The 27,044-nt window shown below is 41.1% G+C and overlaps 1 protein-coding gene across 2 annotated transcripts in view; it reads left to right on the forward strand.

Moving 5' to 3' along the window:
- Positions 1-27,044, forward strand: part of chrna5 (cholinergic receptor, nicotinic, alpha 5) — a 36,270-nt gene that overhangs the window by 3,828 nt on the left and 5,398 nt on the right. For both annotated transcript variants that reach the window (XM_034186622.1, XM_034186614.1), the window contains 3 exons: positions 12,914-13,065; positions 16,136-16,180; positions 20,138-20,247. In XM_034186622.1, the coding sequence (XP_034042513.1) occupies positions 12,914-13,065; positions 16,136-16,180; positions 20,138-20,247 (307 nt within the window). The remainder of the gene's footprint in view (positions 1-12,913; positions 13,066-16,135; positions 16,181-20,137; positions 20,248-27,044) is intronic.

The following is a 27,044-nucleotide window of genomic DNA, read 5'->3' on the forward strand; positions in this document are numbered from 1 at the left end:
GAATTAGGTGTCCCCTATGTAAGGATGAAGCCAGCACCTGTTGAACATGCTTTTCTCTTTGAAAGCCTGAGAAAAATAGGACGTTCAAGACATTGTTCAGAAGAACAGCGTAGTTTGATTAAAAAGTTGATTGGAGAGGGGAAAACATACGCAGGTGCAAAAAATTATAGGCTGTTCATCTACAATGATCTCCAATGCTTTAAAATGGACAAAAAAGCCAGAGATGCTTGGAAGAAAATGGAAAACAACCATCAAAATGGATAGAATAATAACCAGAATGGCAAAGGCTCACCCATTGATCAGCTCCAGGATGATCAAACACAGTCTGGAGTTACCTGTAAGTGCTGTGACAGTTAGAAGACGCCTGTGTGAAGCAAATTTATTTGCAAGAATCCCTGCAAAGTCCCTCTGTTAAATAAAAGACGTGCAGAAGAGGTTACAATTTGCCAAAGAACACATCAACTGGCCAAAAGAGAAATGGAGGAATATTTTGTGGACTGATGAGAGTAAAATTATTCTTTTTGGGTCCAAGGGCCGCAGACAGTTTGTGAGATGACCCCCAAACTCTGAATTCAAGCCACAGTTCACAGTGAAGACAGTGAAGCATGGTGGTGCAAGCATCATGATATGGGCATGTTTCTCCTACTATGGTGTTGGGCCTATATATCGCATACCAGGCATCATGGATCAGTTTGGATATGTCAAAATACTTGAAGAGGTCATGTTGCTTTATGCTGAAGAGGACATGCCCTTGAAATGGGTGTTTCAACAAGACAATGACCCCAAGCACACTAGTAAACGAGCAAAATCTTGGTTCCAAACCAACAAAATTAATGCCTCGCAGATGTGAAGAATTCATTAAAAAACTGTGGTTATACAACTAATCCAATCCAATACACTTTATTTATAAAGCACATTTAAACAGACTCGAGTCTCCAAAGTGCTGCACAGCAAAAGCAGAGACACACAAAACAGTAATAATAACAATAATAAGAATAAAGTAGATAAGATAAAATAATACATAAATAAATAAAACCATGATAAAACAATAAATTTCAATAAAATAAAAATAAAATAAGACAGGATTGCTAGAAAAGCAGTTTGAACATAATAGTTTTGAGTTTGTAGCGTCAACAGCAGATGCTACTATTATTGTGAACACCCCCTTTTCTACTTTGTTTTACTAATAGCCCAGTTTCATAGCCTTAAGAGTGTGCATATCATGAATACTTGGTCTTGTTGGATTTGTGAGAATCTACTGAATCTACTGGTACATTGTTTCCCATGTAACAATAAAAAATATACTCAAAACCTGGATTAATCTTTTTAGTCACATAGCACTACTATTATTCTGAACACTACTGTATATTATATTACAATACATTAATTTAGGTGACCATTTTATTGAAAGCTGCTTCCAACTGAGGAGTCACAATCAAGCAAGATGTCGAAGGAGAACTTCACTATGATATAAATAAAGTCTTTACATTTACTATATACAAGCCACCACGGGATGGTGCAAAAATGCAAGCAATGAAAGGAAGGGATAGAAAAGAAGTACATGTTAAGTGCCAGTTAGGCATGTTAGAGATGTAAGGAGAAGAGGTACTCCCAAAAGAGCTGGGTTTTCTAGAGCATCTTGAAGGCAGAGAGGGACACCCCTGGTCTGATAACATGTGGCAGCTTTTTCCACCATTGGGGCGTCACAAAGGAAAATAGTCTGGATTCCCTCGTGGGTAGGGATGGTAGTGGCATATGCCGCTCCTTGAAGAGCCACAGCAGCCAACGGGTGGCATAGGCCTTCACAAGAACATTTAAGTAGTTGGGTGCAGGCCCAGTCTTTATTTTGTAGGAAACATAATGACTTGAATTTGACAAGTAGCAGCAGGCAGGCGGTGGAGTTTGAGCAAGTGTGGGGTAACAGGTGCCCTTTTGTTTTGATTGAAAAGCAGATGTGCTGCAACAGTAGAGTAATTTCACTGGCCACTGTTAAAGCTGGAATGATTTGGATCAAGAAGGTCATTCTGTTAGAGGAAATCTGTGACTTCTTTGAAGACTGACCTTTTTGATAGCTTTAGATGGGAATGAGAGAAGCAAGACTGGGTGATTGTTCTCAAGCTGGATAGGATTGAAAGAAAGTTTTATAATTAGAAGTGTTACCCGGACCATTTTGAATATGCTAGGAAATATGCCAGAATCCAAAGAAGCATGGATCACATTTGTGATTGCTAGAGTGATGAAAAGAGCTAAGGTTTGAATAAGAGTGGTAGGAATGGGGCTGAGTGGGCATATATTAGGATGGCTACATGTAAGATGTTTAGTTGTGTCCTTGTCTGACGGAGACTGAGTGATTCAGTAAATCTGCTATTGATGGCTTTTTCAGTGACAAATGAGGCAAAGATGTCAGCTGGTTGGTAGTGAGTTGAATTGATTTGAAGGTGGAAAATAATCTCCAAGTGCCAGTGAGACTGCTGAAAGTCATTACTGAAGCCATTCTTTGCTGCAGAAATGCTGGATGAGAAGGAGGATAATACGAGCAAAGTGACACACACACATTTTGAAATCAGTGAGTCATACTGACTGCTAGGTTCCTTCTGTCCAGTAGTTGGTGCTTTGTACCACAAAAAGTTCTAATCCACCTTAGTAGAAGAAGAAAAATGTTTGCCTCAGAGCCGGCAGAAGCAGCTGTGGTGATCTGTCATTCTGGACATCCCAGCTGGAAAACACCTACTGTGTTTGGACAGACATGGACTAACAACTGTCCACTGTGACATGCGTGTGTCTGTTTGCTGTACTTATGTGGACATAAATAAAAACATATATCACCGTGGTGACAAGCTGCAGCGAGTGCGCATGGAGTGGACATTGACAGCCTGCCAGGTCGAAACGGACCATCAAATCAGAACACACAGCGGGTGATCTGACCGTCATGTCACCCATGTGAGCTCTGTTTCACATAAGGTGGTGTCAGTGCTGCGGCACGCCGTCCACAAGACACACGGGTCAGGCAGAAAACATGCGCAGGGTGATTGAATACACCGGACCAGTAGATGTGGGCATGATCAGAGCCCACTGCTTCTCATTCATGTCATTTCATGACTGTATGTCTGTGACCATGGGTCACAGACATCACCAGAGGAACAGATGGATCATATTTGTATTGCTCGCTTGATAAATGTGGTGTTTTTATATAGTGTGTGATTTAAAAAAAAAATTTAATAATACTTCCATGTCCTTCCTGATATGAGGCAGGTTCCCGCAGCTTTCAAAGGACAGCTCCGTAGCTCAGTGGTAAAGTTTCTGACTGGCAAACAGAGCTTTTGGAAGGTGCGAGTTCATGCCCCGTGGGTGGGATGTTTTTTTTCTTTTTTAATGTTTTCCACATAAGCAGCATGATGTGGTTCCACAGGTACTAGCTGGTTTTTATTTTTTATTTATTCCACATAAGCGGCGCGATGTGGTGCACCCCACAATGTGTTCCTGCTCAAAAGACACCGTCGTGTGCACAAACCCCCGCATCGGGATCGTGCACAATGTGAGATCAGAGCTCAGCACTCTGAGGGCATCACAAGCGGGTGGGTCAGTTAAGTAGAGGACACAGGCTATCCAAACAAGAGCTCAGAATGGAATAGAGATCTGTGACATCATTAAGCTTTAGAGAGGAGAATATGCCAAGATGTGGCAGAGCGGAGGCAGTCACTGAGGAGAAGGTTTGAAGTTGCAGTAAAATGTGACCAGTGAAGGATGAACAGAGGGTTGTTCCATAATGGCCCGGTCACATGGCATATGACGCTTCCTGAACGAAGGGGAAAAAGTCAAAAAGTCACTAATCGTCAAAAGGTGGATGAATGAGCTTTTGACTTTTCCCATCACCGAATAGCCTGCAAATCAAGAGCGCAAAAGGAACAAAAAGAAACCGAAGCTAACGTTGATCTCCACGCTTTAAACAAAATGTGCCTGGAGCCACTGCTGGAGCAGTGTGTGTCTGCATCCTGCTCTGCATTCCAAGACTCAGCACTGGGACGGAGCTCTGTAGTCCTGGAGAAGCTGCAAACAGAAGCGCGTGATCTGACCCACTGTGGAGATCTGTACGCACGCTGGTAGATCCACCTACACTGGTTGCTCATCCAGAACAACAGAGGGATCATCTCCTTCATCATCAGAATCCTTGCTGTCTTGTTCAGACTGACGACGCTTTATGCACTCTGTCTTGCTCCAAAAAAAAAAAACTGGTGTGCTGTGGGGACTGTTGTATCACTGTATTACATTACTTGTTGTGAAAGTGTAGGAACACGGACCCACAACAGGGGGCGCTAAATGAACGGACAATGGATAAGCCAAACAGTAACAATTTAATGTTGTGAAATGCACAACGGAATACAGACAAACACAGTTTTGGTACCACAGACAATTAAATGTTAAGTGACGTGTGGGCAGGCTTGAGGATAGGAGACGTCTGTCTAGAACTGAGCCGGATCCCACACAGCCTTCACCGCCAACGGATCTGAAGAACACCGGAGCCGCCAAGTCCTGGAGCCCCAGGTGGCCACCGTCTCCAGCTGTCAGACCGGGTACTGCTGGCAGAGAACAGAAACAGTTTTGGTGAGTGTGAGTTCGCACACTCAGTAATTCCACCGTCTGTGTTCTTTTGGGAGGGAGCACCTCCAATCACACACTCGTGCAGCTCCTGTCTAACCACTTATCTGGTTGGGGTGTGAAGTGAAGCCGTCGCTGATCACACCAAACTCCAATCCCACCAATAAGGCACACCACAGGAAAGCGGCTGCAAAAAGAGTTCAAACTAAGACACAGTTTTCAGTTTAGCAGAGAATTACCTCCAAGGTAGCTGATTTCTCGGCGGGGAGGTGGAGTTGCAGTCCGGTCTTTATGGTGGTGGTGGTATGATGTGAATGAGTGACAGCTGGTGCTGATGACGGGTGACAGCTGTCACTCCCGGTTGCTATGACGCCATCTCGTGCTTGAAGCCCGCACTTCAAGCAGGGCGCCATCTGGTGGTGGTGGGCCAGCAGTACCTCCTCTTCAGCGGTCCACACATTATTAAATAACAGAAAACTGTCAAGAGGGAATAAATATAAGTGTAAAGATGATTGAATATATCAGAGCCGTAAATTGATCAGTCCGTGTGAACGCCGCAGCTGATCCACAACATGAATTCTGTCTTCCAGAACAGCTTTTTATATAATCATCTGAATCATCTACCTGTTGCCACATGTACAAAAGGGCTGGATTGTCATTCCTACACTCATATTGTTATATTTAATAAAAATAATAAAGGCACACGGGAGGCAATCGCTGCCACTGCTGTTGATGCTGTGTTCAAGTATTGTTGGAAATTGCACAACTTTTTTGTTGTTTCAACTTCAGCAGTTGCTTGTGGCAGGAGCATGGTTTTCATTTTATTTTTGGAAAAATAATTGTATCCACACAAAACATTAATTCTGGCCTATATAAGGTACCTGAGCCCCAGCCCTCACCCCCCCCCCCCCCCCCACACACACACACAAATAAAATCAATCCAAGCAAACAGTTCTGAGATTGCCCTGTAATTTCAGTATGTGAATGCAGCAGCAGCACTCACAAACCAGCTTCTGCACTGTATGAAAACATTCAGTTGGTCAAACGAAGTCAAACTAAATGCTAAAGTTACAAAAACTAAGCAAACATTAAGAAACTGTCAAGAATGACAGCAAAATGAAATACGGAAGAATTGAGGTTTCCGGCGGCATTCGTTCAAATTTTTCATCAGTTTAAAAATCCCGACGAAGCGCCAGCTGCAGAAACGAAGCTGCACAAGGTTAAATGATGCCAACGAAAGTCCAGATTTCTTGTTTCATTTGGGCTTCCTTGCCCTTCATTAAGTGTCCCTTCACACATAGTACGAATGTGGTCAAACTGCGCATGGAGCAAGCATGAAACAGGAATTGTATGCAATACGTGTAAAATCGTAGCCACCTCCAATGCCTCGTACAGCTGTTGCTACAACTATTTACGCACACCAGCGGCTGAAAGACAAAGTGTGCACTGTGAGAGCCCATTGAACCCCCTTGTGGCAGTTGTCGGCCAAATTTCATCTGACACACACAAATAACACTGCTCACTTGGCACTTAGACAAATTTCACATCCAGCTCAAAAGTGATCGTCTGCTGGCTGTTGTTGAATAGCACGAATGGCCACACATTTTCTAAGTGCCCCACGAGTGTGGCTTTGCAAACAGACACATTGGTGTGTGTACTGAACTGACGGGGTGTGTGCGCCGACAGTAGCAGCTGCAGAGATCTGTGGTTCTGGATGTCCCAGCTGGACAACACGTACTTTGTTTGGACAGACATGGACTAACAACTGTCCACTGTGACGAGCGTGTATCTGCTTGCTGTCCTCACATGGATATACATTAAAACATATTCTATAAAAGCTTGAATCTTCGACTGGACTGGGTTGCTTGACACAAGGACGTTTCGCTTCAAATCGCACAAGCTCCCTCAGCTAAAATTCTTGCCCTGGTAGTCTGACTTCTGTGTTGACCCTTGTAGAGAAGAACAAACAGAAGCCACAAAAGCTGGAGTTTTAAACCTAACCAGACCCCTCCTACCGAGAGGCAGACTGCTATTGGCTAGTGACTAAACAATTGCTTTAATTAGCACCTATTATGCTCAAGTTAGCACCCTCCTAATGACAGGGTAGCTGTCCCTCCTAACGATGGGACTGACGCTTCTCCTGATGACGTGAATGACTCATTACCATGAACAAAAGACTGAAACTGCTTTGACCTGAGTATCCCATTGTAAACAGGGGACAAAGCGTGTCTCAGACCCCCTCCTCAGTTAAGGCTGGGTTTTAACTGTTTCACATACAATACCTCCTTCACCACTCTCTCAAACCATTTCTTCTCTCTGGCTCAGATTTTAACTTCCTTGTCAAGCGTCAGGCAAGCCAGTCCAGTTGAAGATTCAAGCTTCTCTACTATGGAAACCACTTTCACAAAAACATTAAAACATATATCGCTGTTGCAATGGGCTGCAGTGAGTGTGCCCACGCCACACATATTGACAGTCTACCCCAGGTGAAACAGACCCTCAGATCATAAAATGCAGCGGGCGATCTGAATGTCACATCACCCACGTTGAGCTCTGTTCCACATGATGCGGTGTCTGTCCTGCAGCGCGCCGACCACAAGACATGTGTGTTGGGCCAGCTGGACACGCCACCAGCAGATATGAACATGATAAGAGCACACTGCTTCTCATTCATGTCATTTCATGGCTGTACGTCTGTGGCCATGGGTCATCTACAGAGGAACAGATGGATCATACTTGCATTGCCTGCTTGATATTGTGGTGTTTTTATATGCTGTGTGGTTGTATTTTTTTAAATGCGTCCATGTCCTTCTTGATATCAGGCATTTTCCAACACCTTTTATAGGACAGCGATGGTAGCTCAGTGGTAATGTTTCTGGCTGGCAATCAGAGCTTTCGTGCTGTGACACGAAAGTGTCGCAGCACATATATATATATTTTTTTTTTCGCAGCAGCTGCACAGTGTGGTTACACATGCTGCAGCTGCTAGCACTGTGTTCCCACGTGCAAGACACTGTTGCAGCGGCATCGTTCATACCTGCCCGTCGGCTCAATGTTTTTGAGGTTCGCTCATATGAGCTTATTCATGCTATGTGTGAAGGGGCCCTAAGTGCGGTGTGACCAGGCCTTAAGACATACACTGAATTGAATGAAGTCATGGCAGAGAGGTGCAGAAGTATGACTGTGCTGAGTGTCAGTGGCTGTTTCAGGTGAGAATAAGGGCAAGGTCTGCCAGCTTTGTGAGTTGGAGGAGTGCAAACATGTTTACTCAAGCTTGAATGGGAATTAAGATTTGGGAGAGAAAAAAATGCCTCCTTATGTGGATGCAGATTCTCAGAACATTAAATCAAGCGAGTGTATTCTGGACATGAAGTCCGCAGACTTCATATATATATCTGCCAAGTAGACATTCATGTCACCAAGGACAAGCATTGGACAGTCATGCTGAGGGTAGAGGTGGGCGGATCGATCCTAATATCGATAGTATCGATACCAATGCTGGTATTGATATTGAACGATCCTCCTGTAAAAAGATCATTACTCACACTTATATAAAATTAAATGAAAACAATGAAATTAAACATATTAAAAATGTCTACTGACAATGACATACTCCGAATCTAAGCAAACCATGCTTATTTCTCCTTTGTTAATTATGTAGTAATAGAATTTCTTTTCTGAATATTTTGAGAGTGTGACACCCTCCAGTGACCAGCCATTCCTGATCAATGTGCAGACACTTTGATACTCAGCTGAACTTGGAGATTGAACCCAACATGTCTTTGGTTACTGGCCCACCTACTCTACCAACTGCGTTATAGATGACCTAAATGCAGATGCATATGAATAGTGCCCAAATATCACATGGTCACTATTTGTTGCGCTGAATCACACTGCCATCCAGTAGATGGGTCAACTCCATCTACTGGATGGCAGTGTGAATAGCCCCTAAATATCATACGGTCGCTATTTGTTGCACTGAATCACACTTAACAAACAGTATTTTCAGTTTTGCAAATGCCTTTTTTTTTTTTTACAAATGAAAATAAATGACATATTTACAAATAAATAAACCACCCAACCAACCAGTGATGAGCAGAGACTCATTTTTCCATAATGCCTTTTGGCATCTGCATGTGTTAATGTTCAAACCTTCAAAATTAGCGCATTATTTTAAACTAAAATATATGTGTTATATTTTCACTTTGTAAAAATGACAGACATTAATGTAGATAAACTGTCCGGAATTAGCTTTGTTTATAAATCAAAACCATAAGTGAAAACTTATGGTTTTGACTTAAGACGCACTTATTTTCCCTTTTGTATGGCTAGCATACTGGTATAGTTTTGTTTTACACTTATTATTCTTTTAATTCATTTTATTAGGAAAAGGAGCGTACCGCAGCCTCAACTTTACCTAAATTCTGGGTCTTTTAGTGAAGCTTAGGGCTAGTGGCCGGCGATCACCTTAGTATTTCTCTGTTTTTCTTGTTGTTTAATGCTGGCAAATTATACAGTATTTCTTGTCTTTCTGATGCCTGATTCTGTTTTTTCTCCCTGTTTAAGGTGCAGCTCCATCGAGAGATGGGAATAGTATTTGTGCTGGCGACCCTCCTGTCCTGTGCAGCTCCATCGAGAGATGGGAATAGTATTTGTGCTGGCGACCCTCCTGTCCTGTGCACCAACAGCATTTCCTGTATATTCGTTTTGTTAATTGTTCTGTAATTTATGTCTGTAGCATGGCCCAAGCAGAGGGTCACGCCTTTGAGTCTGGTCTGCTTGAGGTTTCTTCCTCAGAGGGAGTTTTTCCTTACCACTGTTGTTCTGGGGGTTAGTAAGGTTAGACCTTATTTGTGTGAAGCGCCTTCAGGCAACTCGGTTGTGATTCGGCGCCATATAAATGAAAATAAATTGAAATTGAAAACTGTTTTGCATTTGATGTCTTGAAAGTAAATGACTTTTCCTTTTTTTTTTTTTTTTTTTTTTTTAGCAGCCTGGCACCCAGATTCCTTCTACTGGGGTAGGGTTGAGCTCAGCTCCTCATAGGTGCCTGACTGCTGCAAAACATGTAACAGACAGGAACCAACATGTATAATTTTAGAGTTTACAAAGGTTTTTGACCGTTCGGCTTTACTAACTATGCCAGCAACGAAACCCAGTAGATGTCACCTTCAAAGTTCTTCAATGAATGTTGATTTTTTTTTTTTTTTTTACCATAAACTGGCAGTATGCTCACTTTTTTTAAATAATTATATTATGATGCCCATCATTGCAGAGTTAAGCACTAATATAATACCAAATAATGAGGCAAATCTAAGACCTCACTCCAGACAGACAATACACCGAATAATAACCTTTGAAAAAATGCAAACACCTTAATTTGCCTTTAAACCAAGTGACGCTAGTAATTGTGGCAGCAAAGCTGAGGAGTTGATGTATTTGCTAATCACAGTCATCGACTGAGGCTGCAGCAGTATTTATTGATCCACAGACTGAAGGAATGGCCTCAGTGCACTTGGTGTCATATTCTTATGATGGATTTCCACTATAAATTCAATCTGCAACCACAGCAGTAAGTGACTGAAAAGCACGATATATGAAATTGTATGTAATTTAAAATGTTATTCAATGTAAAGAGTAAAGTTATGTAGATCTTGTTCAGCAAAACTACAGTTTGACAGTGATCAGTACTGTGATACTGCAATGATGACTTTACATTAGAGTCCTGCAATGTTAATATAACATGACTTTCCCAGTCATCACATTAATATAGATTACAGGTTGGTGTCAGATTAGAATAATTTCCATGAAACAGTTTTGCCGTATTGTCTGAGGGAACACGACAAACAGAGTGGTAGGTTTTGCAACTGCTGAGCAATATGGCATGTTTATAGGAATTAGTAATTACACCCACACAGGGTGACAGTGAGTGAAGCTGTATTTATCAGCCCTATGTCTCTGTTCATAGGAGTGTAAATGAAATATCTGAGTTTTAATCCAGTTTGGGCCAGATTTGGTCAAATGATTGACAGTCATCCAAGGACATCCATCCATTTTCTACTCCCACTTATTCCAATCTATCCCAGCAGTCATAGGGCATGAGGCAGGGTACACCCTGGACAGGACGCCAGTCTATCATAGGGACAGATATAGAAAAGCAAATGCATTCACACTGGCACGGTCAAGTTAAAGCTTCCAATCACCTAACATGCATGTCTTTGGGTGTGGGAGGAAGTATGGCGAGTATACGCAAATATGGCGAGAACATGCAAAATCCACACAGAAATAACCCAGGTGGGAAAAGATCCCACAACCTTCTTGCTGTGTGGCAACAGCGTGAACCACAGCCATTATCCTGCCCATCAAGGGCAACTGAATTAAAAAGAAAGTCAAGGTTACAGTCCAAGATCAAAACCCAATACTTTCATTTTTCCTGGATTATCTGACTTTGCTAAGGTGAACCCTAACAGGTTAAGTTGTATAAATATAGAACTTTAAAAGCCGTAGAGCCTATTTCACCAAAATCACATACCCATACATTATGATTTATTTCTCAGTTTGTACAAGGTCAAAAATGCAAAAGTTTGGATCAGCTAAAAGACAGGTCCTAGGGGATGTTGTGGATGCAAAAAAAATTGAAAGTAAATAATACTTGTTAGGAGTAAATGAGGTTTTTTCCCCCAAAAAATGAATTCCGATTTATGTCTTTATTTGCTTGGTGTTTCAGCTGTGGTTAGTTGATATGTGATTGAAGTGGATACTTTTGTAGAGGAGACTTTGCTTGGCATTTTGATGTATAATAAGTGTATGTTGGTGTCAGCATTGGTTAGTTATGAGTGTTCAAATATTCCAAAACAGGACAAGTCCCCAAATTTGTAGACTCTAGGGTTTTTAAGTCTACAACATCCAGTTAAAGTTCTGTGTTTAGTTTCACAATGTGTAAAATTTAAGTAGATTAAGGTCAAGAGTTTCCATGTGATTTTGTGGGAAAGTCCACTAATTCAGGATAATACTGTGTAAGAGATATTTAGAATGACTAGTTTGAGAAACAGGGAAAGATACACCTGGAGTTACTATTGAACAGTAATATGAAGTTGTTCAAGAAAAGTCTGGGAGCGCGGGCTGTTGTCACATGTTGCTACATCCACCACACAACTGCTTTGGGCCCTGGATGACCACCACCCAGGCAGATTCCCACCTCTCAAAATAACCATTTAGTCACTGTAGCCAGGTGAAATTTGGGTGTTCTCTTTACCATCTCCAGCTGCTGGGCCCCTCAAAACTGATGCAGCTACAGGTATCTATGTAATGGATCATGTCCACAGAAACACATCACATGGCCAAAATGTTGTAGCTAACACACCCTCACAGTGCTAGTGATATATTTCTCTGAGTCTCCTGAAGTTACTGCTTGTTTGATACAAAGTTTTTCCAGTTGAGACTGAGTACCAAAGATATCCAGTTGTTGCTTTAGGTCGCCGGCGAGTGTCCAAGTGTCACAACTATATAGTATGACAGAAAGCACCAGAAATTTAAAAACGTGGACCTTCATTCTCTTGCAAAGATATCAGCATTGCCAAACACCTCTGTCCAGCAACCTCATGACTCCATAAGCTCTTATCAGGCATCTTTCAATCTCAAACGCTGAGGATCAAGAGACCTGAACGCCACTGCAGAGATAAGGGAAGGTCTCTCTCTACAAGTTTGACACTTTCAGCATATCCATCTGATAGACGAGTCCGGGAAGTCATTCAACACCTGGATTGTATTTAATCCAAGACAAACAGAAATCCAGATACTCCAAGTGCAGCAATCGGAGTATCTATTGATTCCACAAAGATTGCAGCCTCACGAACAAAGTCAAGGTCAGTAGACCTTACCTTGAGAGCAGAAGCACCTAAATAACTGTTTTCCACAACCCAAAGCAGCACCCATCAACAGTGAACAGGCAGGAACTAGAAGAACACCAGTTGCCTCCTCACAGCACTCACAGTGCCTGTGTAGAGGTTGACTATGATGTCCAATAACTCCTTGGTGAAGTCATTGGTCACATGATAACTGACCTTGGGTGGGCTTCAAATGTAAAGTCTAAAATGTTTAACAAAATCATTTTGGAACCAATATATATTAAACATTGTGGAAGTGATGTGTGTTAGTCAAGGATAAAGTGATTCCATTTTAAACAGAACTCATCAAATATTAAGTGCTGCTGAATCACAAAGAATTAACTTACGTGGCTTTGTGTCAGATGTTCTGCAGTCTCTGACTGCACCCTCCTTTTATATATAATTCTGTTTTCTTTTAACACCTGTTTTAGGGATTCCAAACCTCTCCACCTATGCAAAAGCAGAAGACAAACTGTTTAAATACCTTTTTCAAGACTACCAGAAATGGGTTCGTCCAGTGCAATACCTAAACCAGACAATCTGCGTGAAATTCGGACTGGCAATCTCACAGTTAGTTGATGTGGTAAGTAAAGAAACAAATCACTCCACTGCATGTGTCATTGGGGCGTCATTGTTAACCAGATCAACTGTTGTCACAGAGTATGACAAACTGTTGTAAAAAAAAAAAGAATCTTGAAGTGTAGGTGACACCAAAAATGTGCACAAATAATCACTAAAAATGAAGAAATGTTGATATTTTTAAAAATCCTGAACAAATAAAAGTCAATAAGTGTGCAGGTAAAGGATAAACAACAACTGTCTGAAGCCTGCGCTCTATTTCAGACCTCAGCCGCGGCCATATTGTTGCTACATCATCATGAGAACGGGACCTGCTGATTCAAGCCCAAATCAACTGTAAACACAGTGGAGGTCGAGCTGTTTTCGGACAATTTTTTTTTTTCTGGTGTAGAGCTTTTTTTTTAAAGTCCAGTCTGAAGGTGTTTCTGAAGAAGCTGTGAAGGACACAGCCTTATGGTTTTGAACCTTATTTAGATGACAATTAAGGAGATGAAACTTTGGGGGAAAACCTTCAGTCTGACAACAGTGACAATATTGGCAGAGTCCAGAACACAGAATGGTGATTATAAAAGAAATAAATAAACAACGCAGGTGATTTCGGCATTCGGGCAGAGATGATAAACTAGCATCTGTAACATCAGAAAAAAAGTGATGAGGAAGTGTGGATTTTTATTTATTTATTTATTTATCTTAGAAATAGTTACATTTCAAATCTGAAAAATGACACGAGGGACTGAAAATATCAGCTATTTTTAAAATAAACCTTGTTTCCTTCTTGAATACAACTAGTGTACTGTACGTTAGTAGCGTAACATGTTATTATCAAATATTAAAACCATTCACACAAGGAGTAAATACAACCCCTGGCAAAAATTATGGAATCACCAGCCTCGGAGGATGTTCATTCAGTTGTTTAATTTTGTGGAAAAAAAAGCAGATCACAGACATGACACAAAACTAAAGTCATTTCAAATGGCAACTTTCTGGCTTTAAGAAACACTATAAGAAATCAAGAAAAAAAGATTGTGACAGTCAGTAACGGTTACTTTTTTAGACCAAGCAGAGGAAAAAAATATGGAATCACTCAATTCTGAGGAATAAATTATGGAATCATCCTGTAAATTTCCATCCCCCAAACTAAAACCTGCATCAAATCAGATCTGCTCGTTGACATTGATCCTATGTGTCTTTTTGCAAGGAACGTTTTCACAGTTTTTGCTCTATGGCAAGATGCCTTATCATCTTGAAAAATGATTTCATCATCCCCAAACATCCTTTCAATTGTCCAAAATATCAACGTAAACTTGTGCATTTATTGATGATGTAATGACAGCCATCTCCCCAGTGCCTTTACCTGACATGCAGCCCCATATCATCAATGACTGTGGAAATTTAGATGTTCTCTTCAGGCAATCATCTTTATAAATCTCATTGGAATGGCACCAAACAAAAGTTCCAGCATCATCACCTTGCCCAATGCAGATTTGAGATTCATCACTGAATATCACTTTCATCCAGTCATCCACAGTCCACGATTGCTTTCCTTAGCCCATTGTAACCTTGTTTATGCTGTTTAGGTGTTAATGATGGCTTTCGTTTAGCTTTTCTGTATGTAAATCCCATTTCCTTTAGGTGGTTTCTTACAGTTCAGTCATAGATGTTGACTCCAGTTTCCTCCCATTCGTTCCTCATTTGTTTTATTGTGCATTTTTGGATTTTTGAGACATATTGCTTTAAGTTTTCTGTCTTGACGCTTTGATGTCTTCCTTGTTCTACCAGTATGTTTGCCTTTAACAACCTTCCCATGTTTTTTGTATTTGGTCCTGAGTTTAGACACAGCTGACTGTGAACAACCAACATCTTTTGCAACATTGCATGATGATTTACTCTCTTTTAAGAGTTTGATAATCCTCTCCTTTGTTTCAACTGACATCTCTCGTGTTGGAGCCATGATTCATGTCAGTCCACTTGGTGCAACAGTTCTCCAAGGTGTGATCACTCCTTTTTAGATGCAGGCTAATGAGCAGATCTGATATGATGCAGGTGTTAGTTTTGGGAATGAAAATTTACAGGGTGATTCCATAATTTTTTCCTCAGAATTGAGTGATTCCATATTTTTTTTCCTCTGCTTGGTCTAAAAAAGTAACCGTTACTGACTGCCACAATCTTTTTTTCTTGATTTCTTATAGTGTTTTTTAAAGCCAGAAAGTTGCCATTTGAAATGACTTTAGTTTTGTGTCATGTGTGTGATCTGCTTTTTTTGTACAAAATTAAACAACTGAATGAACATCCTCCGAGGCCGGTGATTCCATAATTTTTGCCAGGGGTTGTATACATTCTTACCTGTTGTTTCAGTAAGATCCTCTTTCCAGACTGATGTATCCGCATTTGGAAAATAACATCTGAAAATAATTTAATTCCTTGACCTGGCTGAAGAAAAGTCCTTATGTCACACCAGCAGTTTGGTGCCAGGTTACAGTACTGGCACAGGTTTACTCCGTTAATTGCTTCTGTGGCTGATGGTTCGGGTCTTTGCTGTGAATGGACCATCCTCTTCTTCCACCATGGGCCGCTTTGCACCGCAAGCTGAAAGACTCGCAGCACCTCATTTGCTGCACGCAAAGAGTGTGGAAAAAATTACAGCTGATCCAAAATCCACTCATTCCAATGCATGTGATCCTTAGGAAACCCGAAACCAGCTGACTCCACTTGCAATAGTGTTTTTATAAAAACTCATCCAGCTGGCATAACTCCAGAAATGAAGAACTTAAAAAAAGAAATATGTCCAATCGCTAACCAAAGAAATGGGGCTGTTAAGATAATGGTTCTCCCGCTGAGATCAATTCCTCATTCTTCTCCTATTGTATGTCGTGACTCACCTGGAAGTTCCTGGTTTTTAGTGGTGCGCAGTTCAAAATCTGAATATTTATCTCTTCAGTAACAGACAGTGGGAAAGCATTAATTTCAAACTGTTTAATTTTCGTCTTAAATACTCAAAAAAATGCATATCGTGTCACCTACACTTTAAATTCAACCATTTTTGAGAAGTTTGATAGCAATTTTCTCTGTTTCAGGATGAGAAAAACCAGCTGATGACTACCAACGTGTGGATGAAACAGGCAAGTAAAGCAAATACAGTGCATCCAGAAAGTATTCACAGTGCTGCATTTTTTCCAGATTTATGTTACAACCTTATTCCAAAATGGATGAAATTCATTTTTCCCCACCATAAAATACAAAATACCCCATAATGACAATATGAAAAAGTTTTTTAGGGGATTTTTGAAAACTTATTAAAAATAAAAAATTAAGAACATACACTCAACAAAAATATAAATGCAACACCTTTAGTTTTGCTCCCATTTTGTATGAGATGAGCTCAAAGATCTAAAACTTTTTCCACATACACAATATCACCATTTCCCTCAAATATTGTTCACAAACCAGTCTAAATCTGTGATAGTGAGCATTTCTCCTTTGCTGAGATAATCCATCCCACCTCATAGGTGTGCCATATCAAGATGCTGATTAGACACCATGATTAGTGCACAGGTGTGCCTTAGACTGTCCACAATAAAAGGCCACTCTGAAAGGTGCAGTTTTGTTTTATTGGGGGGGGATACCAGTCAGTATCTGGTGTGACCACCATTTGCCTCATGCAGTGCAACACATCTCCTTCGCATAGAGTTGATCAGGTTGTCAGTTGTGGCCTGTGGAATGTTGGTCCACTCCTCTTCAATGGCTGTGCGAAGTTGCTGGATATTGGCAGGAACTGGTACACGCTGTCGTATACGCCGGTCCAGAGCATCCCAAACATGCTCAATGGGTGACATGTCCGGTGAGTATGCCGGCCATGCAAGAACTGGGACATTTTCAGCTTCCAAGAATTGTGTACAGATCCTTGCAACATGGGGCCGTGCATTATCCTGCTGCAACATGAGGTGATGTTCTTGGATGTACGGCACAACAATGGGCCTCAGGATCTCATCACGGTATCCCTGTGCATTCAAAATGCCATCAATAAAATGCACCTGTGTTCTTCCTCCATAACAAACGCCTGCCCATACCATAACCCCACCGCCACCATGGGCCACTTGATCCACAACATTGACATCAGAAAACCACTCACCCACACGACGCCACACACACTGTCTGCCATCTGCCCTGGACAGTGTGAACCGGGATTCATCCGTGAAGAGAACACCTCTCCAACGTGCCAAACGCCAGCAAATGTGAGCATTTGCCCACTCAAGTCGGCTACGACGATGAACTGGAGTCGGATCGAGACCCCGATGAGGACGATGAGCATGCAGATGAGCTTCCCTGAGACGGTTTCTGACAGTTTGTGCAGAAATTCTTTGGTTATGCAAACCGATTGTTTCAGCAGCTGTCCGAGTGGCTGGTCTCAGACGATCTTGGAGGTGAACATGCTGGATGTGGAGGTCCTGGGCTGGTGTGGTTACACATGGTCTGCGGTTGTGAGGCTGGTTGGATGTACTGCCAAATTCTCTGAAACGCCTTTGGAGACGGCTTATGGTAGAGAAATGAACATTCAATACACGAGCAACAGCTCTGGTTGACATTCCTGCTGTCAGCATGCCAATTGCACGCTCCCCCAAATCTTGCGACATCTGTGGCATTGTGCTGTGTGATAAAACTGCACCTTTCAGAGTGGCCTTTTATTGTGGGCAGTCTAAGGCACACCTGTGCACTAATCATGGTGTCTAATCAGCATCTTGATATGGCACACCTGTGAGGTGGGATGGATTATCTCTGCAAAGGAGAAGTGCTCACTATCACAGATTTAGACTGGTTTGTGAACAATATTTTATTGAAATGGTGATATTGTGTATGTGCAAAAAGTTTTAGATCTTTGAGTTCATCTCATACAAAATGGGAGCAAAACCAAAAGTGTTGCGTTTATATATTTGTTGAGTGTAAGTATTCACAGCCTTTACCATGGGGCTCAGGTGCATCCTGTTTCCATTGAGATGTTTCTACATCTTAATTGGAGTCCATCTGGGGTAAATTCAGTTGATTTGACATGATTTGGAAAGGTACACACCTGTCTACATATGCAGTGCACCCAGAAAGTATTCACAGTGCTTCATTTTGTTGTGTTACAGCCTTGTTCCAAAATGGATTAAAATCCATTTTTCCCTCCAAATTATACTCACAACAAAAAAGGTTTTTTAATGTTTGCAAATTTATTAAAAAAAAGAAAAGAAATCACATGCACGTAATTATTCACACCCTTTGACTGGCTACTTGTAAATGCTTCCAAGGCCAGAGATTACTACATAAAACATCCAGCAACTTGAAGCAGCACAAAATCCTCTTCCTGTGTAGTTTATTATTTCCAGCTGCTCCTTAAAAGTGTTGCTAAATTTGTGTGTACAGAGCATCCTTAAAGTATTCAAAGCACTTCACTTTTTCTACATTTTATGTTAGTGTTATTCCAAAATGGGGTAAATTATTTTTTCCCCTCAAAATTCTACTCACAACACCCCATAATGACAACATGAAATATTAAAACAAAGAAATCACATGTACATAAGTATTCACACACTTTGCTCAGTACTTTGTTGATGCACCTTTGGCAGCAATTACAGCCTCAAATCTTCTTGAATATGATGCCACAAGCTTGGCGCACCTATCTTTCGGCAATTTCTGTACCCTTCCCTAGATTTGTCTCTTGAAACAATCCTGTCTCGGAGGTCTACAAACAATTTCTTTGACTTCATGCTTGGTTTGTGCTCTGACATGCACTGTCAAATGTGGGACCTTCACAGACATCCTTCAGGACATTCACAGAGTTGTCCTGAAGCAACTCTGTGAATGTCCTTGAGTGGCCCTGCCAGAGCCCAGACCTGAATCCGATTGAACATCTTTGGAGAGATCTGAAAAAGGCTGTGCACCGACGCTCCCCATCCAACCCGATGGAGCTTCGAGAGGTGCTGCAAAGAGGAATGGGCAAAAAAACCCCAAAACAAACAAAACAAAAAAACAGATGGGTGCACCAAGCTTGTGGCATAATATTCAAGAAGACTTGAGGCAAAGCGGGTGAGTACTTATGTACATGTGATTTCTTTGTTTTAAATTAATTGCAAAGTAAAAAAAAAAACACTTTTTCATGTTGTCATTATGGGGTGTTGTGAGTAGAATTTTGAGAGGAAAAAATAATTTACCCCATTTTGGAAAAACACTGTAACATAACAAAATGTAGAAAAAGTGAAGTGCTTTAAATACTTTAAGGATACTCTGTACACACAAATTTAGCAACACTTTTAAAGAGCAGCAGGAAATAATAAACTACACAGGAGGAGGATTTTGTGCCGCTTGAAGTTGCTGGATGTTTTATGTAGTAATCTCTGGCCTTGGAAGCATTTACAGGCAGCCAGTCAACCATTTCACACCCACTTTAATCTTGCCTGGTGGCATTCCAGTGACAGGCCTCATCTATACGACGCTCCTGGTGCCACATATTTCTTCCTCCCTCCCTCGTGCCTCCTGTAAGCTTTGTTCAGAGTCATTTTGTGTGTCATGCAATTTATGAATTGTCCTCGCACACCGGCCTCTGCTGTTCACATCAGTTACACCCTTCCACAGTGATGGATTGCTCCATGCACACAGGGAGATAGGCCAGTGGACATAGTAGTAACATCCATCACGTTGTCGTTGAATTAGCTGGAATGTCATATTTTGCACTTGTCTTATCTGCTACATTTGGCATTCCCCTTTGTCAAGATTTTTTTTTTTTCTTTTCACAAAATAGCCTACTATGAAAACATGTCATGTATAAAATGCTTTGTTAAGTTTAATAAAATAGGCTTTAGCCTGGCTCTTAGGGATTTTTTTTTGTCTTATATTTATACTTTTACGGTTTGTGGTTTGGTATTATTTATTTTTTATTGTCCTATTTTTATTAGACATTTTATGGGCTGAGACAGCTGGAGCAAGAAAAAAAATGCATTTGATAATAAACTGAAACTACAATACTGTCTACTCACCACCATGCACAAAAAAGTGGTATTTAAATTAGACTTATTTTTTTCTCTTTTTGTTCTTTTTTGCAGGAGTGGGTTGACATGAAACTCAGATGGAACCCTGCTGACTATAAGGGCATCACAACTATCCGAATTCCATCTGACAGGATCTGGCTCCCTGATGTTGTCCTGTATGATAAGTATGTATCCAGTAATCATTTATTGAGGTGTACTTAACATTTTTAAAGGTCACAATGTAATATTTGGGCATGTCTGACATTTAACTAGATCAACAATGAATACCTCTGCCAAGGCCGAACAGTCCTTGAATTGAGTTTCCTACCTACTTAATGTAACAAATATTTGCTAGACCTCACACAGAGGCACCATAAAGATGTAGCGAATATTCGGGTCTCACACGGGAGCACCAAAATAAAACGTAGTGAATAAGTTGTTAAACTCCCAAATTGAATTACATTGGCTTAGAACTCATTTAATGGGTCACCAAAATAATTAACAATTTTAGGGTTTAATAATTATTTAATTTTTAATTTACTCAGGGCACCACCTATTTGAAGCATAGGTACTTTACTTTAAACATTCATTAATTTATCAGTCTCAAATGAATCAATCAGTCTCAACTGAATTAATCAGTCTCTGGTCTGACAGTCTGAATTCCACGATACGACTGACCAAAGGTTTCCTTCTGAACACAAAATGAACCACAGCAGAAATATTTACAATTTATTTGCAATTATACAAGGAATGAACAGTTTACTGGCATTTTTGTGCACAGTGATTAAATAAGTTCATTTATGGACACAATTCTTACTAACTCATGAGACATGAAAGAAAGAGAGATGAAGCTTAAAGACTTCAAGTAAATAAATCTGATTAGAATTTAGTGATGAAATTGGAAGCCAATTATTTTTAAGGAAATTATTAAACAAGCATATGAATATGTTTAAAAAGAATTAATAATAATAAAAAGAAGCCACTTTGTATCCATTGACGACAAACCCTTTGTCTGGAACTTTTAACTGGTTCACTTAGGTGGTCCATTGAGAAGATGGTTCGGAGGATCCGTCCATCTGTCGTTGATGTAGGTTCTGCAGTGTGCTCGCTTGGGTCAGGGGTTAACTCAGTGGTCTCCCCGGGTGATCCCAAAGGCTTGTGTCGGCTGGCTTTGCCGACAGGATGGCTGCTTGCAGTCAGGTCGTCAGCTTGCTGGACCCCAGAGGTGTAAAGCGTTTGTTGAAAATGGTTTCTGGTAGCTTTTCAAAAGTTTGTTGGAGCCGGATTAAAAGTCTTCGTGAATTCAGAAAAAAGTAAAACTTTAAGAGCGTTGGAAAATTACAAAAAAGGAGAAGTACGCTATTATTTTGAAAAGTTCAGCTCAGAAGTTCTCTTAAAACTTCAAAAGACTTGATGCACCTTAAAGCGTTAGGTTAAAACTTTGTTAAAAGTTTGTCAAAGAATAACGAAGGAATGAATGAAGCCACGTGGTAGCTTTAGCTAGGTTAGCTTAGCTTACCATGGGGCCCTGTTGACCCAAAATTAATTATTAAGAATTTCATAGAAAGGAAGACAGTTGCAAGAGGCGAAGAGGCTGAAGAGAGAGGCGAGAGAGAAGGGCACTCTGTTCTAACTTTTTAAGGGGGACTGACGTCACCATATTCTGCCCATTTAGGGTGTGTAACTTCACAGAAAACTTCATGTCAGAGGCAGACAAAATGATTCAACCATTTAAACACATTAACAATTTTGGTATACTATTTGTTATAAGACATATTGGAATGAATATAACGTTATTAAAGGCTTAAACACTCCATGTGGTTAAAATAGAATATTTCACCATCAACATATTGATAATGCAGAAAGATCACACTTAAACCCACATCAGTTACAATGAACACGTCAATAAAATGGAATGATTATATGTAAAGCATTTTGCTTGATTAATCAATACAACAACACTGGAAGTCTTTATATATATATATGAATCAAAGAATACTGATGCAATTCTTTTATTTTAAAAGCATGTCTTTCTTCACTTAGACCTAAAGATAATAGCTGATTGTCAAGACAAAGTTTTATGGCCACGTGTTATCATGGAAAAGTCCTCTGGCAGTGTGGAGAGGTTCTGGCATTGGGTGAAGTCGTAAAATTTGGGTTCTCCTCACCTGGAGAATCTCAGATTCTGACATGAAGCCATTATAATGTCATGTAATTCATAGTGACCGAAAGTTCACTGATAAAAAGGCAAGGGCTCCCTTTGAAGAACTTTGAATTACAGTTGTTTTGCTGTGAAGCCCAGTGTTGGCCCATGGGGGGGTCTCAGGCTTATTTCCAGACCTCCAGATGGCACAGGAATTTCTCAACTGGGAGTGAAGACTCCGTCTCTGTCTGCAGTCCAAAACTCAGGCTTTTGTTGAGACAGCATTAATGTACTTATTTAATTAGGGCAAATCAAGGCCATGCGCTACACTACAGAGTTTGTGTGCATTCAGTTGGAGGATAGATTATCCCATTAGGCCAGGTTATATCACCAGAGATCATAGCATGAAACAGATGGGAGTGTATGACTTCCTGTGGATGGGACACCAGTCCATCTCAGGTTACTCCCAGATATTTACAGCTGGTTGGGCTGGCACAATGCAGATAAGTGTCTTGTCCAGGGACACAGGTAGGCAGCCTAAAGCACACACTGGAATTAAGCTCCAGTCTGTAAGTGGATATGCCACAGAGCCACCTTCTACAAGATCAGCACATTTAGTTTTAGAAGTTGATACAAGTATTGACTACTCCCAGATATTTACAGCTGGTTGGACTGGCACAATGCAGATAAGTGTCTTGTCCAGGGACACAGGTAGGCAGCCTAAAGCACACTGGAATTAAGCTCCAGTCTGTAAGTGGCTATGCCACAGAGCCACTTTCTACAAGATCAGCACATTTAGTTTTAGAAGTTGATACAAGTATTGACAATATACTATCTCACAATAATGAAATTTTTAAAAAGACAGAAAGCCACATCTGGATCCTGACCAACACCACAATATAATGGCTTCTTTCAAAGTTTTGTGGAGATCAGCTATTTTAAGGTCAAGGAACAGGTGATGATGCTGGGTGTCAAGGCATCAACCACACCATAGAACTGCATTGGGAGACAACCATCCATCCCCAACTCTCAAAAGTAATCATCTATCTTCCACAGCCAGATGAAGCGTACCCACCTCCTTGGTCTTCTGCAACCTTGTGGGGTCCTCCACACTGAGGCATTAGCATATTCACTGGATAATTCTCAGAGAAAAATGGCAGATTGCCAAAATGTCACAAGTGTTTGGTAATGCCACAACATTTGAAAGAGAAGAAATGTCCAAGCCCTGGTGCTTCATGTCTTTCTCTATAATTGTGAACAGATGACAAAATATATTTGGAACTAGGTCTCTTTCAAGGATCCTTGGGCACTGTTACAAAACCTTATGTAAAAAAAAATGATGATTTGGGGAGACTCAGATGAGGAATTTACTTACATTAACTATAACATACCTTATGGCCCCTTCACACATAACATGAAGTTGGGCAAATGATCAGCCAAAAAAAGACTGAAAAAAAAAAAAAAACCCAGAATTGGCAAATCCCGAAAAATTCCAGGCAGTGTCGGGAGGGACAGACTGTTGGACAGCCGTGGACAGATGCTGTACGATCCTGCCACAACAGTTTCGTGCATGCTTGTGTGCACGTGGACGAACACAGTGTGACTACATGAGAGGTGTGATACCACATTGTGCTCAAACAGCAGCTGAAGCAGTTAAACATTGTATAAATGTACATAAATCGACAAAAATCTGTAAGGACCAAATAATGAGAGCACAGACCATTATAAGAACAATAAATGTACTGTTTAAATTTAAGACAGTCATGTTACTGGTAATGATGTTGAATTGATGCCTGATGACTTGATGATCTGTGTTGGAAATGAGGAAAAAAATGGATTTTGTTTTGTCGGTTAAAATATTTAATTCCTGTTATAAAGAGCAGACAGTACAAGAATTATCTTCCTTCTGTTCCTTCATGTTCATGAACCATGGCCATGGACTTAAGCAAGGAATTCATGAACTGGCATGAATGAATTGATATGTTTATATCATGAATACATCAGCCAGCTGGCCATGTTGATGTGTCAGTCAGGCTGTCACATGACAGGCGGACCGTGAGGACGTTGTGATCGCGTGTCATGTGACATGTCTGTCCGGTCAGATGTGACACGCTGCTGGAGTTTAATTTTTATCTTTGTTGTGGTGGTGTGGGTGTTTTGATGGCTGGTGATTCCAAATGTAGTGGGAGATGCTGGATATGTCATAATGGGTGTTCTACAGCTCTCAGCTGTTCCATCATGTACATGACAGCTGTCCAGATGTGTATGCTGTGCTCGACACAATCACACTGCACTGCGCCCACTGTTCGAGCCTTCGCCACATCAGCCTCACCTTGACAATGAAGGATCGTGGTGGAGGGAGACAATGACACACTCTCAAGCCATTTGTGTTGTTCAGGGAGGGAACAGCACATTCGCATGCCATTTCTGACATTTCGGACAGACATGACACATTGAATGAACTTTGAGCTTTCGAACACCTGGACTGCAGCTCATAAGTGGTCACCTGCTTTTTACTTTTGCGCTGGCTGCGTGAATGGCCCCACATTTTCTAAGTGCCCCACGAGTGGTGTTGGATGTTTATGGGTGGCACCTGGACTCTGGCTGAGAGTGAGTCGAATGGATATTGGCATGCCAAGAGCCATCCTTCGGGCGCCGGTGTGAAGGCTGCCTCGATCGCATCATCTGGCCAGGGTTCGACGTGGCCAATGATTTTGTGCAGGCCCTTGGCCGTGGCACGATTTGTCCAACCTAGGTTCAACATGCTGTGTGAATATTGCGAGCACAATCAGATGGCAGTGCAACCTCATCTTGCCCACCATTCAACTGGGTTTCCAATGCAAGCGGCACATGTCTGTAGAGTGCATGTGCTGTGGCTGAATGATTATGGCGACTGTTGTACGAGGCGTTTGAGGTGGCTCCGATTTTTCACAAGTGACATTCGAATCCTCCTTCGTGTGCCATTCGGCCTCAATCGTGTTATGTGTGAAGGTTAAGGAATTGACTGAAATATTGAGAGAAGTCCCATCTTATTGTGTAATGGAAAGTCATTTTAGGTTTGGCAGCAAGTGCTGGTGCTCTGCATTGAAGAAACTCTCCATTCATGGACCTATTTTCAGCACTGACCAATAACCACATAACCAGATCTGCAGTCTATAATATCTTGTGACAGTAATTATTTATCTGTCGCAGCCAAGGATTTACTTGCAAATGAAGATATAATTTGCTCATAAACCAACTTCAATTACCAAAGCCACTGTTACTGGAGTTGCATACAGAACTGTGGCCGGCCCAGAATGCAATACAGCAATGACCCAGGGGTTGTCTGTGCCCACAAAGGTACTGACCATTCTGGGCATCCTGGCATCAGGGGCATTCCAGCATGTGCTGGCTAATCGGTCAAGTGTGTGCCAGTCAACCTTGCGCCGAGCCATGCCAGATCTGTGGAACGCAATCATCTGACTTTCATCCTGGTTAATTCCAACATTACAGTGCATTTTATAGCGAGAGCCCATTTTCCAAATGTAATCGGAGCTAGTTACTGCACATATATTGCTATGAAGGTGCCATCATATGATGAGTTTGGTTTTGTTAATAGGAAACATTTTCATTCCATCAATGTTCAAATCGTGTGGTGTGCAAATGTGCATCAGGCTTGAAGCTGCATGGTGCATGATGGAGGCTGCTTGGTGGTTAAATAATTTATCAGTGTAATTGTTCCTAACGAAAACCAGCATGGACACATTTGGGCATGTGCGCATTTAAATATGGTTTATTATTCTTATTATTATTATGTTTTATTTTTCTTGAGGGTCGAATTAGAGAGTTTCTTAACAAGCCCCCAACCGTGTTCAGTATTTGTCAATAAAAGCGTGTGTAATGTTAATGTCACACACTGTCAGCCGCCGTGCACCTAATGGGCCTCATGTATCAATGTTGCGCACTTGTGGCTTAAATTTACGGCGTAAACTTGAAATACACCAAAGTCGCCGTGACATGTATCAAGCAGTGCGCACCTGCCCATTTCTGGCGTACGCCTGACGTGATCTTGATAAATGCGGCGGGTGGAAATGATCGTAATTATAATAAACACGCCCATAAATATTCAGACTCCGCTTCAGACACACCCTCATTTTACGACATGGAAGCCGGAAGACGGCAATGAAAAAGAACTCCACCAATCACGACGCGTGCCAATAGAGCGTCAAAAGCGGCTGTCGTATCAATTGTTTTGTAGTATATAATCAATAAAGTGTTACAGTGGTCCCTCATTAATCTCTGGAGTTACGTTCTAAAAAATAGCCTGTAATACGCGAAACCGCGACGTAGTTAGCGTTATTTTTTTACAATTATTATAGATGTTTTAAGGCTGTAAACCCCTCACTACACAGTTTATACACTTTCTCAATCAGGCATGAACATTTTCTCACTTTTCTCTCGTGTGTAAACACTCTCAAAGTTCAAACCTTAGTAGGAAAATAATACCAAACTGTTTTCAGGCCCAAACATTTGTTTCAGAAATAAAAATAGAACGTTTTCCTATAAATAATTATGATGGCATTTAGAAGTAACGAATTAATCTTAACGATCAACGAACGAGGTCAGACACATAAATTATTAACAGTGACTCACCAGTATTTCACAGGTCGGGCCTCTGCGTCCTGGCGCTGCGCCTTTTCCCACTCACATCTCGCTGCAGCAGGTGTTTGTTTCCGTGTGACAAACACAGTTATGAGTAGTTGTTGGTGCTCTTTTCTCTTCTGGGCAACAAGATTCTTATAAACAGATATGCAGAACACAGAACACTGTAAAAAAAGGCATGCAAAATTGGACTAAATA

The sequence above is a fragment of the Thalassophryne amazonica genome, chromosome 2 (assembly GCF_902500255.1).
Source record: "Thalassophryne amazonica chromosome 2, fThaAma1.1, whole genome shotgun sequence".
NCBI classification, from domain to species: Eukaryota; Metazoa; Chordata; class Actinopteri; order Batrachoidiformes; family Batrachoididae; genus Thalassophryne; species Thalassophryne amazonica.